Raw genomic sequence first — 19,186 nt, forward strand, 5'->3', positions numbered from 1 at the left:
TAGTTTGGGTAATGAAATGCCTGCAAGAAAACAATCTAGCTCAGAACCCCTCACTTCAACCCTGAGTTCCTTTATTGGTAACATCATAATAATCAAATGTACCAAAATCCTAGGACCAGTGGGAACCAAGGTTGCTGATAGATTTATAGACACCCCCCCCCAAACGCAGGGAGATAAATATGTTAAGCCATTCACTTCCCAAGGCCACAGAAAAACATTCTAAAAGAGTACAATTTATCCCTGCAGGTACATGTTGTGAATAGAGTATTAGACAAAATTGAGCAAAGAAGATGGTGAAGGCCTTGACGGTTAAATTTTATGAAGAATGCTTAAAAGAACTGGATGTGTTTAGCCTAAAGAAGAGAAAGAGAAGGCTTGTCACAGGAAAGATGGTATAGATTTCTTCACTGTAGCTCCTGAAGTAGGGGAAGAACCAAGGGGTGTAAGTTTTACAGAAGAAGATCCAGATTCGAAAGGAGGAGGAATTTCCTGACCACAAGAGCTATGATATGTAGACAAGTCTGTCTCTCAGAGTTGCATTGTCTCTGTCACTGTACTTTTTCACACAGAGATTGGACAACCAATTGGTATGAGGAAACCTGCTCTGGGTGGAGGGCTGGACTAGAACTCCCAACTCCTTCCAGCCCTGTGATTTGAAGAAAACACTGCAATCTGCATTCTGAGAGTGAAAGCACACTTTTGATGACTTCATTCTGAGACTGGCCTCTAAACTTTGTGAAGAAAGGAGGGGTCAGAAGAGAATCATGTGCAATGTTTCTTGCTGAAAAACTTATTTCAGTAATAGTCCAAATAAGGCAAGAAAGATACGTTTCTAGAACCAGTAGAACTAATAATAATAATAAAAAAACCCTCATCAATCAGCACTCCAATATTTCAAAATAGAAAAGGTTCTTTTATCCTACATATGTCTGTGTGTGCATGCGTGCATCCGCGCATGAGCATGCATGTGTGTGAAAAGAGTAAAAGAGAGAAAGAAGAATCAGTAGATTTTCTGCCCTTCCACTGGACGTTTATTTTTTTATTGAATTTATATAATTCCTAGGGTGTTCTAGGTGTTCTATCATTTAATTTGTTTATTTGTATCCTGTCTTTTATTACTTTTACAAACAATCAAAGGTGGTAAACATATCCAACATACCTTCCTCCTCCTATTTTCCCCAACAGCAACAACCCTGTGAGGTGGGTTGGGCGGAGAGAGAGTGACTGGCCCAAAGTCATCTAGCTGGCTTTCATGGCTAAAGTGGGACTTGAATTCACAGTCTCCTGCTTTATAGTCCAGTGCCTCAGCCTCTACCAAGCTGGCTCTCATTTGCAAGTCATATAGAGGAAAATGACAGAGCCGTTCATAAGAGGGGCATATTCAGGCAGGCTTCTTAATATCTGAAGAGGTTCTAAACGACTTCTAGGGTACTAAAGTTTAAAATTTTATTACACCTTAATTAAAGTAAATCTAAACATTTAAGAGGTGCCATATAAAAAAAAACCCACGCCCAAAGATGCTTTAAATCAGTATGTAGATAGGAGATTTTGTGTGGGGCTATGTGCATGTGGTTTTTCTCCTGCAAGGTAACTTCAGTGTTTCAAATTATAACTTGTGGTGACTGTACTTCACTGCTAAACAAGTCCATACCCTGAAGTAATAAGCAGGCATATACATAGAATGAAGGCTATTGCTAAGCACATTGATTTGTGCTTTAAGTTGTAAGCCCCCCTGAGTCTTCGGAGAAGGGCGGGATATAAATGGGATTTTTTTTTAAAAAAAGTAGTAGTCTCTGCACAAACTTAAATACAGATCCTGGCACACATAAAGAAGCTGAGGCGTTTCTGAAGTGCCTTGACACTGGCAACTAATAAATACCAGTATCTAAGACAGGACTTTAGGGCAGAGGAGACGGCACCCCTGCTCAGATGCAGAGGGCAAGCAGGGCTAGTCTCCAGTGAAAGACACAGAGTCTAATTTCCCGGAAGGTTTGAGCGTCGATGCTTTTCATTCTAGGAAAGCAGCTCAGCCTTGCCCGCCGAGCCACCGAAATACCCTTGGCCAGCGCTTTTGCTGACATTGACAGGACGCCTGCCGGTGTCTCTTTCGGCTCCGCCCTCGGCTTACGTCACGCTTCTTTAGCCTTCTGGGAGTAGTAGTGCGTATTCTTCGGGGAGCGCCGGAGATTGTCTCCCGGAAAGACTACAATTCCCAAGCAGCACCGGGAGGGAGGTGTGTGCGAAGGGGCGGGCGCCGCGGAGTCGGTCGTGGGCATACCAGGCGAAACGCAGCAGAGTCGGCAAATAAGGCGAGTCCCAGGCTGGAGCAAGTGCGCGTGGCCAGCGTAGCGCGACAGCCGGGCAGGCAACGCTTGTTGGGAGGACGGGACGCTGTTTTCCCCCTCCCGGCGGGGGCGCGGGGCAAGACAAGGGGTCATGCAGGCGGAATCGGGCATTGTGCCGGACTTCGAGGTGGGAGAGGAGTTCCACGAGGAGCCCAAGATCTACTATGAGCTGAAAAGTCAGCCTCTGAAACACAGGTGCGCGCTCCCTTCCTGCCTCCTCCTCCTCCTCCTCCTCCTCCTCCTCCTTCCCCCCTCCCAAAATCCACGTCTTCCTCTCTGACTTTCCTTTCCCTCCCCCGCCCTCCCCTTCAAGCCCTTGCTTTTATCGATCGCCTCGTCCGGCAGGCGGGAGCGGGACATCTCTTGCACCCTTTAACAACGCTTAACCGCTCCAAAGGGCATAAAGCGGGGAAATCGGGACCGGATTATTTTTTGGGGGGTGGGTGGGGGGGCTTTCGTGGGCGCCAGTTTGTCAGCATCCCTCTTTCTCTCCCCTGCGGGCTCTCGCCGCCCTTCCCTCGCCCGTCCCGCTGCCCTTTCCCCCACCCCGAAGGCTGCCGCCCCTTTTCCTGGTCGCTCGGCACCTTTTCTCCTCGCCCTCTTTCACTTTTGCTCAGGAATTCCTCTTCCTCCTCCCCTCGTCACCCCACGGCGCGCGGTCGTGGAGCTGTCCTCTCTCTGGGCCTGACGATTCCCTCGCTCTTTCCTATCGCCCTCGGAAAAGAAGGAATAACTTGCCCGGGGTGGGTGTTGGGCGGGGTGGGGGGGGGGGATGGGGGAAGAGGAAAAACCTCCCGTAGCGCAGGTGGCTTTGCCTTCGGCTCTTTTTTTTGCTGCCCGTCGCAGCTCTTGTAGCAAAAACCCCAACGCAAGTGGTGTGGCTGTCCCGTCACCTCTCAAGTTTACCTAGACTTTTCTTCTTGTTGTTTTGCTCTGCAAGATGTGCAGATAGCGCGTGTGGGTTGTTGGCATGCTGGACAGGAGAGGCCCTGCCAGTTTGCCCTGGGGGTCTCTGTGTGTGTTTGTATGTGAAGTGGGCATGGCAAATGAGAAGGACTCCTCAGTGTGCCCCCCTCCCTTTCCAGTTCTCCATCCCAGCAATGTGGGTTTATTCTGCTTCTCCTTCAAACCACGGTTCCCTCTGACAGCCGGTGGGTGGGTGGATGGGTGAGTGAGTGGAAAGGGGAGTGGGAGAGAAAAGAGGGAGGGCTGCAGAAGAATCCTGGATGGGTCTACTGGTGCCTTCAGCCTATTTGTAAAAACAAACAAAACAAAAACAAAAGCAAAACTTTTTTTTTTTAAGAAAAAAACATAATACAAATATTGAAAGGAAACAGCCAGGGCTATAAAAGCAGCCATTTAGTGAGTGGTTCCTGTCATAATAGCAGTTTTGTTTAGTGTGTGTTGGGGCGAGGAAGGAGGGGCCAAGAGCTGTGGTTGGTATTATGTAAAGGGTATTGTTGGACCTCTCACCAGAGGCATTATCTGGCCTCTGCTGGGAGTTACAGATTTCCACTGATAGTTGCATGTGTATTAAGCAATGGCAAGCAGACAGAGAAAACTCTTAGGTCTGTGTCTGCCTTGGATGGGCTGATCACGTTTTTTGAATCACAAGGGTTGTTATACCATTGAATTGTTAGCCCTTTCCTCTATTCAGAAATAGGACTGGTAGGGTAGTGGGAACCCACTTATTTTGTGAACGGTGCTGTAGAGTTTGATGACTAAATAGTTTTCTGGATCTCCTGCATAGATTACATTGATCGGAAATATTCACACACACTAGTTTTATGGACCCCATATATAGATCACATCGATCAGAAGTATTCATACACAGCATGAAGTGACAATGCAAGACACAATAAAGAAGACTAAGGCTGGATTCATATATTATACTATGTCATTGCTTTTTAATTATTATTACAATTTATATTCTTCCATTGTACCCATAGGACACTTGGGATGGTTAATAATATAACATAAAATATTAACAATTTAAAATGTGTAAGCGTAGCTAAAGTTGTTGCTAATGTAAATGAAAGAACCTGGCTGAATACACATCTCTTTTTTCTTAAATGACAGCTCACAAGTTATTCAATTCATAGCTTGCTTTTCTACTCAATTAAATACTCAAGTCTCTAAAAAATTAAATGCGTACGTTAAAATTCATACTAAAATCAATTAACAGCTATCCTAGTGGAGAAAATGGATTTTTGTAAATGCAGAAAGTGAGGGCCAAACTTAATTTCTGAAGTTTGGAAGGAACTAAGTGAGCCAGATGTAACAGATTTCTGCCAGTGGCAGCGAGTAATAAATACAAACCTTCAAAAAGCCTTCTCTTGAAGGCCTGAATGGTTTGACTGGTTCACCATAATGAGGGAGGCAGTCCTTCAGATCATCAGCCCTTAAGCTATTTAGATAATTAAAGTTCATTTATTTAACTTCCGTAGGAGATGAACAGGCTGAGCTAGAAGGCGGGGTTAAACGTGTCATCAGTTTGGAATCATTGCACAGCCACAAGAGATCCAAGTCCAGATCCCCATGAATTCCATTGACTCTTATCTAGTGCCAATTTAGCTTTGGCCATTAGTTGACCAGATTCGTATGCATAGGTAGCAGTAATAAACTCTTCAGTGTTTTGAATTCAGTGAGTGTTAGGCACAAAGAGCCTGACAGCTTCATAGTAATCTACCCACTGCATTTTGTACCAACTAAGATTGCTAAATCATTTTCAAAGGTAGCCTCATTTAGTTATAGTAACCCAGATACATAGTGATATCTTGAAGATAGACATAATCTGGTCTATAATAAATTATAGATGGTCTAAGGCAGCAACCGGTGTACCACTTTCAGCAGGTTAAAGCCCTACTTGGCCAGGGTTTCTACCTACATTTCAGGTAGGAGATGTGAGTCCAAGAGGGCCCCCTAGGTGTGGATCAGTTTCTGAACAATCCTTACATAGTTAATCCTAGCACTATCCTGGAGCCACCATGTTTCTAAACAAATAGTTACTCTCTTTTGCTGAGATAAAGCCTGAACTTCCTTCTACTCATCCATATCTTATCTCTGGTTTCACAGCCTCCCTGTTTCTGTAATGCCTGTGGAAATGATCTTGGGAATCAGGAGGAAGAGTTGCTACCCAGACAACTGTCGTGCAAGAGAAGCATTTTCAGACTTGTAAGACTGATGTCAGCTCTTTGAGGTAGTCCTTGAATGAGTACTAACACTACTTTTATTGTAAGGTTATAGCGAAAGAATCTTGCAAGTCTGAAAGTGCTTCTTCCTTCCTTCACTTTTACTTTTGAAAAAACAAAAGAGGGTTCCTTCTGAGACTCTTCCTATACCCCCCTTTTTTTTCCTATGGGTTGAAACACCTTTGCATGATAGCGGCAAAGATAGCGGCTCAAGACCATCCTCATGGACCATTAAGATTCGGCCTAGGTTGAATATCATATATATGACACTTCACACCAAACTGGGAGATGACCTGCCACAGTGACTTCATGTAGATGTTGAAGAGCGGTGGTGAGACCGTGGTACCACTCGTCTTCCCATTAATACTGATGGGAAGCACCCATGGCTGCAGAATTGTGCTTTCGCTTTCCAGTCCTTATAGGCAGCCCAAAAGGATACCATAGTCGATGGTCTCAAAAGCTGATGAGAAATGTAATAGGGCCAAGAGGAATGCAGACCCACCCTTAAGTTCATAGCTCATGTTATCCACTAGAATGCCTAGCTTTCTTTTCATCCCACGCCCAGGTCTGATAAGTACTGAACAGCAGCAGCATATGACCAAGAAGAAGATTCATGCATCTCATTAATCAGACCAAATGCCAGGAAATCTTGGAAACAGTCCACTTTGATTAGTGATTACATTAAGATGAGATCTCTGTGAGTTGGTTGGAAGCTTTTATCTAGCTTCCCTAACTGACGCTCAGGCCTTGCTTAAAAAATAAGGATAATCTGTTGCTCCTTTGGCATGCTTTGAACAGCCTTTTCTTTTCCATGTTCCAAGAACGCCCTAACCGAATCCCTGCTGTTGAAATTAAAATAAACTACAAACACTGCAGATAATCTGCTTAATCAGAAGCTGAACCTTAATACTGACACTTTTGATTTGTGTCTGAGAACTTGTGCATGTTTGATAGTACAGGCATGTAATCTCTGCTCTTTGCAGTAGATAGCAGACTTCCTCTGACATTTTGCTTCCATTCCAACTTCTGAAGGTTTTCCAGGGATAGACCCTGCAGAGCAAGCAAGTAAGTGTAAGCTATCAAGGTGGAATGCAAGGAAGGTGTGGATACTTTTTGCCAACTCCAATGATTATGGGAAAAGTTGCTGCTATGGTGCTAGGCATGATTCTACACTACATGGTTTTTAGGAGAAATTTAAAGACTTTTATTTTTCCAGGAAGGGACACGGTGGCTCAGTGGGTTAGCACGCTGAGCTTGTCGATCAGATGGTCGGCAGTTTGGCGGGTCGAATCCCGTGTGCCGCGTAACAGAGTGAGCGCCTATTACTCGTCCCAGCTTCTGCCAACCTAGCAGTTCGAAAGCACGTAAAAATGCAAGTAGAAAAATAAGGACGACTATGGTGGGAAGGTAACAGCGTTCCGTGTGCCTTTGGTGTCTAGTCATGCCGGCCACATGACCACGGAGATGTCCTCGGACAAGCACTGGCTCTTCGGCTTTGAAACGGAGATGAGCACCGGCCCCTAGAGTTGGAAACGACTAGCACGCATGTGCAGGGGAACCTTTACCTTTACCTATTTTCCCAGGATTTTAACTCTGACTAATTTTTTATTGAATACCATCTTGAGGAAAAGGTGATTGATTATTACTGATTTATTGTTGTTTTTGTCATATTTAATATATTTTATTCCTGCATTTGTAATTTTAAAATTGCTGTAATCTACCCAGAGTTTATTTATTTATTAAATTTATATGGTACCTCACTATCAAGAGACCGTTACAACATGGTAAAAATGACAATATGAAACACTGAAAATGGTAACTATTAAAATTAACAAAAATTTAGCTAATATAAGAACAGGATACGATGGGAGACGGTCTTTTTGGAACACACCCACATAGTTTATTTAATTCAACAGGCTAGAAATGTTAAATGAAGCATTTTACATAAATGAAGCAAATACACTGTCTGCTGCCACTTTCAAGTTTAGAGGCAGCTGAGGATCAAATCACACTTTGAGATGTGTGGATTTGTTCAGTAGGGGAGTGCATTCCCATCCAAAATCTCAGTTCCCAGCTTGTATCCTTTTTCTTATTTAGAATAGGAAATTATCTTGTATGCATTTGTTTATTTTGTATAAATTTAATTTCATCCAACACATTCTTTAAAAAAATTGGACATGTTCTAACACAAAGGAAGTATTATGTATATGTTCAACAGCATGGGACCAAAACTACTGTAAAATAGTGTATCAGGGTCCAATCCTACGAGATAATCCAGAAAGCTAAAGATACAGAAAATTCCAGTAAAAGAATCGGATGCATCTAGAGCTTCAAGCATACTATTTCCCCACTTTCCCCCAAAATGGTATGTTTGAGACTATAATCAGCCATCAACTATGGTTTACAAATCACAGTGGCTAGAATCATGTCCACTAAGGTCATGGCCAGCAACCAAAACATGATATGGCTCATTACGTGAGTCAGGCTTTGTCTCGGTTTACACATCATATTAAGCCATAATGGCTGCCTTAGTACAATGGGATATTTTGTACTAGATATTTTGTTGGCCTGCTCTCATTGTATCTATGAAAATATACAATGTTGAGTCAGTTTGAGCAAACACCTACTGAATATTATTTAAAGATAAAGACTTTTCTTCGGAGTAACCACCAATTGCTATTTATATTAGAAGAACCACTGAGAGCAAATATGCCTGCTAAATTTGGTTACCTAGATTAATTGGACTTACTGAACGTTGTCCAATGGACACAGAAAAGAAGGAAGAAATAATGCCAAAGAAATTAAAGATATGAAATAAGAAAATGGACAGGACCTTGCAAATGAACCTTTCTTTTGCCACATCCATATGCCACTTCAGACATTGCCTTTGGTTCTTTAAGTTTCTTGCGTGTCTATTTATAAGGATCTCATTAACCCAACTTTCTCAATATTCCTTTTGTTCTCCATCCATTCACTCTTCGTGTTTATTTTACAATTCACTCTTTATTAATTCTCTCCCTATAACCAAACCAATTCAGCATTCTTCTTTCATATTGGTCTTTAATTTTTGTATTTAAGTCACATTCCTTCAGCAGCCATTTATTTTTAACAGAATAGAATAACAGAATAACTGAGTTTGAAGGGATCTTGGAGGTCTTCTAGTCCAGGGGTCCCCAACCCCTGGTCTGTGGACCAGCACCAGGCTGTGTGCGGTATGCCAGAAACCAGGCTGTGCAAACAAGTGAAGCCCCATCCACAGGATGCAGGCAGCATGCGAAACCACGCCTCCTCTGGTCTGCGGTAAAACCTCTCTCCATGGATTTGGTCCAAGTGCCCAAAGGTTGGGGGCCATTGTTGTAGTCCAACCCTCTGCTCAAGCAGGAAACCTTACATCAGGGATCCCCAACCCCTGGTCCATGGACCAGTATCAGTACCATGCCAGCAACCGGTCTACACAAACAAGCAAAGCCCCATCCTTGGGATGCAGGCAGCACAAAAAAACCACACACCCTCCGGTCCGCAGAAAAACCTCTCTCCACGGAACTGGTACCTAGTGCCCAAAAGGTTGGGGACCTCTGCCTTACATCATTTCAGATAAATGGCTGTCCAGTTTCTTCTTAAAAACCTCTGGTGTTGGAGTACCACAGCTTCTGGAGGCAAGCCGTTCCATTGGTTAATTGTTCTAAGCGTCAGGAAGTTTCTCCTTAGTTATAGGTTGCTTCTCTCCTTGATTAGTTTCCATCCGTTGCTTCTTGTTCTGCCTTCTGCTACTTTGGACAATAGCTTGACTCCCTCTTCTTTGTGGCAACCCCTGAGATATTGAAAGACTGCTATCATGTCTCCCCTAGTCCTTTGTTTCATTAAATTAGATATAACCAATTTATGCAACAGTTCTTTGTATACTTTAGCTTTCAGTCCCCCAATCATCTTTGTTGCTGTTCTCTTTGTGGGGGAAACGTTTTCCTTCATACCCAAAACCGCTTACCAGAAAGTCCTTATTTAAATATCCCTATTGTGATAGGGGAATGAGTTCATGTGCGTTAGCCCAAAGAAAAACCACTTTTAATTAATTTCGGGTAATTCACCTAGATTTGGGAAGCAATGGTATAGGGCAGAGGGTAGGGAACCTTGGCTCTTTCATGACTCATGGCCTTCAACTCCCAGAATTCCTGAGTCAGCCATGCTGGCTCAGGAATTCTGGGAGTTGAAGTCCACGAGTCATAAAAGAGCCAAGGTTGCCTACCCCTGGATAGGGAATAATGATGTCGAGCTAGGCTCAAAGGCCCTGTACGCACACAAATCCATATCTGTGTTGTGATTCAGGGTCAGCCTGTGGGTTCGGCAGTTGGGTCGGATGACTCAGATGAGGGGGAGGAGGGGGGTGTTGAAGAACTTGCTGATGATGGCTTTGAGGCTCCGCAGAGTCCCCAGCCAGGCCCCTCCCACCTGGTGGAGACCCAGCTGTGTGAGCCTGACAGCGTGGATGAAGATGACCCACAGCTGGCCCTGTTCAAGGACGCCCGATGCAGGAGGCAGTCAAGTAGGAGTAAACAGAGGAAGGCAATGGGGCTTCTCGGAAGGAGGGAGAGAGAAGCCATGCCCTGAACTCTTTATAAAGGACTTGTGTGGGGAGGGCTGGTTTGCTCAGATAGTGTTTCAAAGCTCCGGTATCTTGGTTCGTGTCTTGTTTGTTTTTGTAATAAATTTGTCAGACGTATTCCAGCCTCTTGCCGTCTGTAAAGGGGTTGCCTTTTCTGCAAGGCCGGTAGCAGGCTGGTACAGAACAATCTAGATTTAAACATTTTCCCCAGTTATATTAGCTAAACCTGCATCCTTGCTATTGTTTCAACATTCTCAGTATAGTATAGATTTCCTTTTTATCATTTTTATCCCCTTGACAACTAACAATTACAAATACATCCCCTCCAGCAGCCCATGTTCAGATAGGCAGGGATAAGCAGGCAGAAAACAATGCTCCCATAAAGGAACCACCAAGGAGGAAACTACAGTCCCAGCACTGCTGGCAGCACACCACTACTGCATAAAAACAGGCAGCAAGCCTTATACTCCACACTGATAATCTTGTCTAGCTGGGTAATGAAATGTCTGCAAGCAAACAAGCTCAGAGAGCACCAAGAACTCCAGAATTCAGTGCTGAACTACAGAATATTTTCTTTTAAATTTTAAAGCTTCAACCAAATTCTTTTGTAGATCCATTGAAACAACTTTTTCATTGTCTTGGCCTGTCAGCTGTAAATCTATTTTAAACTCCTTGATGCTCTCTGCTTGGTTGTTGTTGTTATTATTATTGTTGTTTGCAGATGTTCCATTGGCTAATATGTTCACCGTCTTCTCCACTCTAGGACTGAAGAAGTTATGAACATCTTTTATACTTTCACTGTTTTACTTTGTTCCTTTTCTTTTTTTGATGTTGCAGTGTCAACAGGCTCAGGATGAAGTCCCTCAGCAATGATAGATTTGCTTTGTGTTGTCAAAAGCCTCCTTTGACAGATCTTAGATATGTGAGTCAGAAGCAGAATTGGCAGCTATCCTATGGCTCAAAGCCACCCTGGAGTTACCTCATATTAGTGTGAGGATGTTAGTTGATTGAGTTGCTCTATCTTATCCCTGACAGTTTAGATAACCATATTTGTACATTTGCTGATCAGATAGGATTTTAATATTTGCAGAAGAAACTTGTGCAATCACTACAGCTTTTGTGTTCCTGTATCTTATTTGCTTTTTCCTTATCTTCATTCAGCTTTTTATATTAGTACTCAAATAGGCTCATATTTGAACTGAATGTAGTTTGAGAAACTGATCAAAAAAAGAAGCGCATTTTCCATCATAATCAAAATGTACCAGTATCCGTGCAGTCCCAAATCAACAAAAGTGATGCTCAGTTGAACGAGTTCCCCAGTTGATAGAAATTAGAGGGAAAAGAGCCAAATCAATTTCCAATGCTAAATAAGAAGGTTCCTCAGTTCGTAATGAAAACTAGATTGTTTGTCATGCTACAGCTTTTTTTTCTTAACTTTGTGGTTTAAATGGTAATCATAAGCTGATAAACTGATTGCCATGAAAATCACCTGAGGTAGTTATTGCCTCTTTTTAAAAAAAAATGTGAAAATTTTAGGAAAGTCCTCAGTTATGACAGCAATACTAATAGAAGAATAACCTCAAAGCAGAGAGGTGTTCAGTATTTGTAAATATATTTGTTTGCTGCGGTTGCATCCATTGAAAAACTAAGATAAGAAGCTTTGGTGCTATTCTCATGTGTTGTCAGGTTTCTTGACACCTTTCTGGGTTTGGGCTAATGACAATTCCCACCATTAGCTTGGATGGGTGGGACTGCTGGGCCCCAAGTGAAGTCTGTATCACTGCTTTGCTTTCAGTAACTGATCATGGTCTTGTCTTTGTAATATAAAAGCCTGCTTTATATTGGTTGAGTTCATGGATTTGCAAATCCTATACAGGATTAATGTATTGTGAAGGCAGTTTTTTGCAGTTTGTACAGGAAAACTAATAACTTAAGAGTGGGCTGTAAGGCCAACTAATTGTGGCTTATTCACACAACCATGGTTAAGTGTAATGAGGAAGCAGATCATTGATCCCTTATGGCTTATACCAGAGTTTTATATGGTTGCAGAGAAGAGTCTTTGCCTGAAGATGTCAAAAACTGACTCTGTGATTTTGGGCTGAATGGAAAACTTTAGCTTCAGCATGACTTCATTTATTTTATTAAAACAAACACATTTTATTCTATTTTTGTGTTCAAATACTGCCTGAGGTCTCAGAAATGTGGCAATATTTCTTGTCATTCCTTGTCATGTCAGGCTGCATTGAAATAAAGAAACTTAATTTATGAATTGGAATGCTTTTCCTCTAGAGATACTGTGAAGTTACTCCTGACTGAAGAAAATAAATTGTTTACTATATATCTTGTAGGTATGCTCTCTTCACTTTCATTTTATAAGCCTGTCAAATCCATACTGTTTTGTACTGTGTCGCTTATCTACGGTATGTACATATTGATAATGGGCTGCTGAATCTTGAATCCTTCAGACTCAAGAGTCTCTACAAAATTCACAAAAGGACACTGGATTTTCTTCATGATTTTCAAAGGTAGCAACCAGACTCACTACCCAGAATATATAGTTCACTAATTGCTTAATCATATTTCAAATGCACTCACAACTACGCTAAGCCAAAGATAGATAGCACAGTGCCACTGTACTCTTGGAATCCTTTCTTACTAGTTGAATGAGGCAACCTTCCCTATGTGAGTTTTTAAAAGCATTATTTTAATTAAAAACCCAAATAACCTGGCATTACACAAAACAAAGCATTAGGCTTTAATATCTTGTATACCTGCACGATTGATTTTGGGCCCTAACTGCCTCACTGGCAATTAGAATACTACTTGGAAGGCTGATCCTTTTTCTGATAAATGTGCATTTATGATTGGGGGCATCTACCATGGAGGCTATTGCAGAACTCAGAATATTAGGTATACCCTGCCTACCCCAGATAAATCCCATTCTGGCTTGTGGTGGGCTGTGAACTCTGTTGAAGTGCATTCAGTGATTCCTTATCAACAATATACTTTCACACTGGATTTTTTGCTATTCGATTAATGAAATGGAGCAGTATGATGTAAGTAGTAAGAAAAATAGTTGTAGAACATCTGAATTGTAAGAGAGTTGCCTACAATTTTGACCTGAAGACCTGGTTGTTCCAACAAGCGGGCCTGGACTGACTACGATTTTTAATTAGGCTTTTACTGGGTTAAATTGTTTTGTAATTTTGTATTTATTGTTTAATTCTCTTTTAAATTTTTTACTCTATGTTTTTTAATTTTTATTGTGAGCCGCCCTGAGTCCTCAGGGAGAAGGGTGGCATATAAATTTAATAAAAGGAAATGAAATGAAATGTTATGGTGGAATCCAGTGTTGCACCATTATTGTTTTTGTTGCTGTACTTTAGATAATATGAAGACTGAGTTGTGGATTAGTAAAGCTTCTTCAATTCTTATAATTAAAAAAGATCTAGTAGATAAAAGATAAATATATAGTAATGAGATAAACTAAAGAGATTTCAGAAGCAGACAAATGAGGATTCAGAAGCAGGAACCACTATTTGGTCAAACCTGGTTGGATTTATTTGATTTACCTTAATAGCAATAGATTATAGTCTGATATACACCTTACATATGAGAAATTTTCACATATATGGTACCTGATTTTTATTTGCATGGTAGTAGATTTTTGTTTGTATATTTCACAGACTTGCAGTAAAGATAAAATTGGGAGGCATGTGTATATGTGTGTGGGAATAATCATGAACATATGTATGTGAATATAAGACCTCAGGCATCTCCATATTTTGAATTATGAAGCATATTATTGGCATTCTCACAAAATGGCAGCTATGATAAGTACAGCCCAAGTGATGCAAAGCATGGGCTGAAGTTACACACCATTTTATTTTTTTAAGGATATCTCTGAGGTATACATGAGACCTAGAGGTGCTGAAGAAAATTCTGGATATGCTTGAAGTTGGGGTTTTGCTTTGAAACTTGATAAATTCCTTTTTTAAAAAATTAAAAGAACCTAAATATAAAACTAGACAGGGCAAGTATTTTGGCTGCCTTTAAGGTAGCCTGGATAGGCACACTATAGCTCCCAGTTACTATGTAGAGGCCGAAGAAATCCATGAATAATCTTCCGTTTCCTTAGGATTCACATCCTTAAGCTAAGTAGAGAGGTACAATTTTTGTGCTAAATAAGTCTCAAATAAGATGGTAGTTAATTACCATGTACATGAAAAGAGCACTACAGAACTCAATCATAAAATATTAAATCTGGACATTTGTTGTGTCAGCAGTCTCCTCATCTCAACTGAGTGTGAACCAAGCTATGTAATATAATTAGTCTTTTGATGTCTGGGCATTCTAGGTATTAAATTCATGATAATGTGTTATTTTTGAGACAGTACTTACGGCACTTGCATTGTCTGCAGGGTAACATTAACACCATTGGTAGTCCACAAATCATTTTAAAATTGCACATGTAAATCAGTACAAATGTGGAGTGAGTTAATTGCATAGATGCTAGCAAGAGCTGAGTATGAAATGAGCAACTTTACAGATCAGTATCTAAAATCATCAAGCCAATGATAAAAAGACTTACTTGGTTTTTGGGTTTTATTATTATTATTATTTTGGATGAAGAGAGTTCCCATCAGATGAAAGGAAATACTGTAGAAAGTTTCAACTATTAGAGTTTTCTCAGCTAGACAGGTAATCCTTGACTTATGACCACAATTTAATTCAAAATTTCTGTTGCTATGCAAGGCAGTTGTTAAGTGAGTTTTGCCCCACTTTATGATCTTTTTTGCCACAGTTGTTAAGTGAATCACTGCAGTTGCTAAGTGAATCGTGCGAATCATTAAATGAATCATAAAGTGAATCTGGCTTTCCCCATTAACTTTGCTCGTTGGAAGCCCTCTGGGAATGTTACAAATAGTGATCACCTGACCCCAGGACAGGGCAACTGTCATAAATACATGCCAGTTGCCATGCACCCAAATTTTGATCACGGGACCATGGGGATGCTGCAGCAGTGGGAGGTGTGGAAAACGGTCATAAATCGTTTTTAAAAATGCTGTTGTAACTTTGAATGGTTACTAAACGAATGATTGTAAGTCAAGGACTACCTGCAATGACCTGACTGTGGAGTATCTTTTATAGGAAGGGATGTTTGGCAGCCACGTTCCTATTTTTCAGGCATTTTGATTCAATATGGTGTGTGTGTGTGTGTCTCTGTGTGTGTGTGTGTGTGTGTGTGTGATAGAGAGAGAGAGAACTCTATGGATTTTTTTAGTGTACACTACTAACAATTTAAGAAAGTACTAAATTTGATAGCAGTGGAAGGCATTATAAAATGTTATTTTCTCCCCTGGAGGTCCTAGTAAGAACTGTGAGGAAGAGGATGATTGGTGTTTGATTTATTCTAGCATAAGTCTTTTATGTACTTTCAACTATTGGGCAGTTCATACAGTCATAGAGTTGGAAGAGACCATGGAGAATGTTTATTCCAACCCCCTACACAAGGGAAGATTTCTGTCACAAAATGACTTATCTAACCTTTGCCTGAACATCTCAGTGATGAATCACCCAGCACTCCAGGAAGCAGGCTTTCCACAGCTTAATAGTTTGAATGGTCAGGAAATTCCTTCTTATTTCTAGTTTGTATCTCCCTCTATAGTTTACACGTTTCGGTCCTTGTCCTACTCTTAGGACCTCTGGAAAATAAATCCACAGATTTATTGAATCTATTAAGTGTTTCCTTGTGATGGCCCTTCAAATATTTGAAGACTGCTATCATGTCTCTCCTTATTCCTTAAGTTAACATATCTGATGCTTTTGACTGCTCTTTATAAGATTTAGACTTCAAGTTTCTTAGCATTTTTATCAATCTTCTCTGTAGTCTTTCTGGTATCCCATCATCCTTCTTGCATGATGAAGATTGGAATTCAAAATGCATTAGACCAGTGCAGTAAAGAGTAGAATTATCAGTATGTTATATCAACAGTACATGTGTTCAGTCCAAGATTACATTGGCTTTTTGGCAGTTGTAGTACCCTGCTGCATATGCTTCATCTGTGATCCACTAGGTCACTCAGATCCTTCTCACAAGTGCTACTGCCAAGCCAGTTACCATGTATTTTCTACCTCTGCATCTGGTTTAAATATAAAGTAATCTTAGGGGCCACATGCAGCCCTCCAGCTTCAACTGAAGACTTCAGAGAAGGGCTACTTTTAGCATTTATTTATTTACATACGATCTGCCTATCTATCCAGAGTGACCGTGGGCAACTCACAATGGCATATTATGTACATTGTGCATTATGTTGTATCATGTACATAACACCGCTAATGCTATCAATCTTATTTTTTTTCAGCCAATGCATGTATCCATAAGGTACTCCAGAATGTAGTACAAGAAGGAAGAGAAAAACTTCCTGTCAATGAACGTGATTCTGTGTCCAGAATGACAGCATTGGATAGAATATGCTGTATACTGCCCTGTAATGTTATCATTTATATATTGGTCATTTTTATTTTCTTTAAATTTTATTGTCATGTTTCTGACGTCGAATGTTTTTGCTTGACATTTATTGCTTATGTTTTTCTTCAGTCATATGTAATTTATGTAACTTTACATTTCCCATAATATTTGTCTTATGATGATGATGCTATCCAATCAGTTGTGTCTGACTCTTGGCGATTCTATAGGCCAGGACTCTCCACATGTTCTGATCTTGCACTACTTCTTTGAGTTGTTATATACTCTGGCTGGTGTCAGCTTTGATGATATCTAGTCACTGTATTCTTGGTGGCCTGGTTTCCTTTTACCACTAACTCTTTCAAGCAGTTATGAGCTCCAGTACTTGCTTGTTGGTCACCTTTGCTGTCCAAGGAATACACAGGAGCCTTCTCCAGCACCACAGCTCAAATAACTCGATTTTGTTCCTGTCCTGCTTTTTTTAAGGTCCAACTTTCACAACCATAGGTAGCAACAGGGAACACAATAGTGGGCTAACCTATATTCGGTTGCCAGGCTGATGTCCTTGTTTTTCCGTATTCCGCTCATGTTCATCATTGCTGTGCGACTCAGAGCAATCTGACGTTTTATTTCTGGGCTGCATTCACTGCTTTGAGCTATCTGTGATCCCAGGAAAGTGAATTTTTCTACACATTTTGTCTCTTCACTATCAATCTCTATTTTGATGTTTCCATGTCTTGCAGTGGGTCAATGAGCTTGGTCTTTTTGATGTTCAGAAAGAGACTAAAATCCTCACCACCTTCTTTGTTTTTCTTGATCAGACGTTCCAGGCCTTCTTCGGTTTTTGAGAGGAGAGATGTATCGTCAGCATATCAAAGAGTGTTCTTGTTCTTCCTCCAGTCTTCACCTCACTTTTTGATTCAAGCTTTAGCTTCCTCATAATCATAACCACATTGTCAGTATTTATTTATATAACATACTTAAATGGCCGGTATGTATGTATGTGTGTGTGTGCATGTGTGTGTGAGTGTGTATTGGCTCAGTATTAATTTTCATTTTTATTCAGTTTTTCATAAATAAAAGCATAGCTGTTGAACAGTTTGAATCATCAGACAGAGGCAGCAAATACATTTCATAAATAAATAAATAAATAAAAGGATAAAGGTTCACGTTTAGATTTTTAAATGTCCAAATAATCCTCCAATTTTATCACTCTTTTGAATGTATCAGTAATACGTTTGCATAAGAATCCATATCTTTATTTCTGCAGTGAAATGTTCTTCTGTCCTAAAATGTCTTTTCTTTGGCAGAGTCCTGATACCCAGAGAAGAGGTGTGATTAGGTCACTTAAAGCAGGGGTGTCAAATTCGCAACATCATGTGATGTTGCGCCACGTATGGTGACTTTTTTGCCATTGCCGGCAATGGGGTGGGCGCGGTTTCGCTATGATGCATCTGGCCCGCAGGCCAGCAGTTTGACACCGTTGTCTTAAAGTAACCCACATTTCTGAAATTCAGTTCCAGCAAGAGAAAAAATATCCCAGGTTTTTTTAGAAAGCAATTACAGTTTACAATGGTCTCTGATGTTACAATTTTTTTTAATTATGTTAGTGTTCCTTAATACTATATGGGTATGTTGCTGAGATTTAAAATAACCTTTGAGACTGTATTCCCTGAGTTCAGTATACTGCAGCATAGTTCTGCATTGCAGTTTTGCTACTGTTTATATCTGTTCCAGTTGTGCAAGAAGTGGAAAATATTCTTTTTTTAGAACAGGTCACATGGACTTATATTGAGGAACAGGACTTCAGTATAATAAAATGTGTCTTGTAAACAAACAGAAGCAAAATTGTAGAAAAAAAAGTATTCGATAACAGAGCAACAGTTATCTATATTATAACAAAAGCTCAGTTGGTTTTATCCAACTGGTATTCAATTCACCCAAATACTTTTTGATCTGATATCAGCTTTTGCTATGGAAGAACAGAATTTATTTTCAACTTTTTCTCACTCCCTCTTAAACCATAGTGCCATTTTTTTTTACAGTTCAGAGCATTCCCGCATCCAGTTACAGAAAAAGTGCATTCTGGCAATGGAGTGCATCAAATCAGTGTTAGGAGTCAGTTCAATAGTTGACCGACATATGAGTTAAAAACAGACAGTATTCATTTGTCTTCCGTTAAGCTGCTTAGTAGACAACACCAAGCTATTCAGATCCCATTTGGTCTTCAGAAGAAGAAAGTATAAGTTCTATCTTGCAGTAGTTACATCCCATTGCAAGTACAGAATTGTGTTCTGGGCACCATATTTTGAAAAGATTCAGACAACTGGCAGAGGCTCAAAGAAGGGCAATGTGGATGACTAGGAGACTGTAACTTTTTCCTATGAGATAAAGAAACGGGGAATCTTTTAACTTTGAGACTGAGATAAAAACTCTCTTTTGACACCTGAAAAGATGTATAGAGAAGGCCATCAGTCTTCCAGTCCTTGGACACAGTTCTGAACCAATCTGTATTTTTTTTTAAAAAAAATCCCATTTATATCCCACCCTTCTCTGAAGACTCAGGGCGGCTTACAATCTA

General features: G+C 40.6%; 1 protein-coding gene across 3 annotated transcripts in view; it reads left to right on the forward strand.

The window, feature by feature from the left end:
* The first annotated feature begins 2,312 nt into the window (after window positions 1-2,312).
* MITF (melanocyte inducing transcription factor) overlaps window positions 2,313-19,186 on the forward strand; it is a 178,094-nt gene continuing 161,220 nt past the window's right edge. For all 3 annotated transcript variants that reach the window (XM_083355175.1, XM_083355177.1, XM_083355176.1), the window contains exon 1: window positions 2,313-2,540. In XM_083355175.1, the coding sequence (XP_083211301.1) occupies window positions 2,437-2,540 (104 nt within the window). In that variant the 5' untranslated portion in view covers window positions 2,313-2,436. The remainder of the gene's footprint in view (window positions 2,541-19,186) is intronic.

Source organism: Vipera ursinii, assembly GCF_947247035.1.
Source record: "Vipera ursinii genome assembly, chromosome: 2".
Taxonomy (NCBI): domain Eukaryota; kingdom Metazoa; phylum Chordata; class Lepidosauria; order Squamata; family Viperidae; genus Vipera; species Vipera ursinii.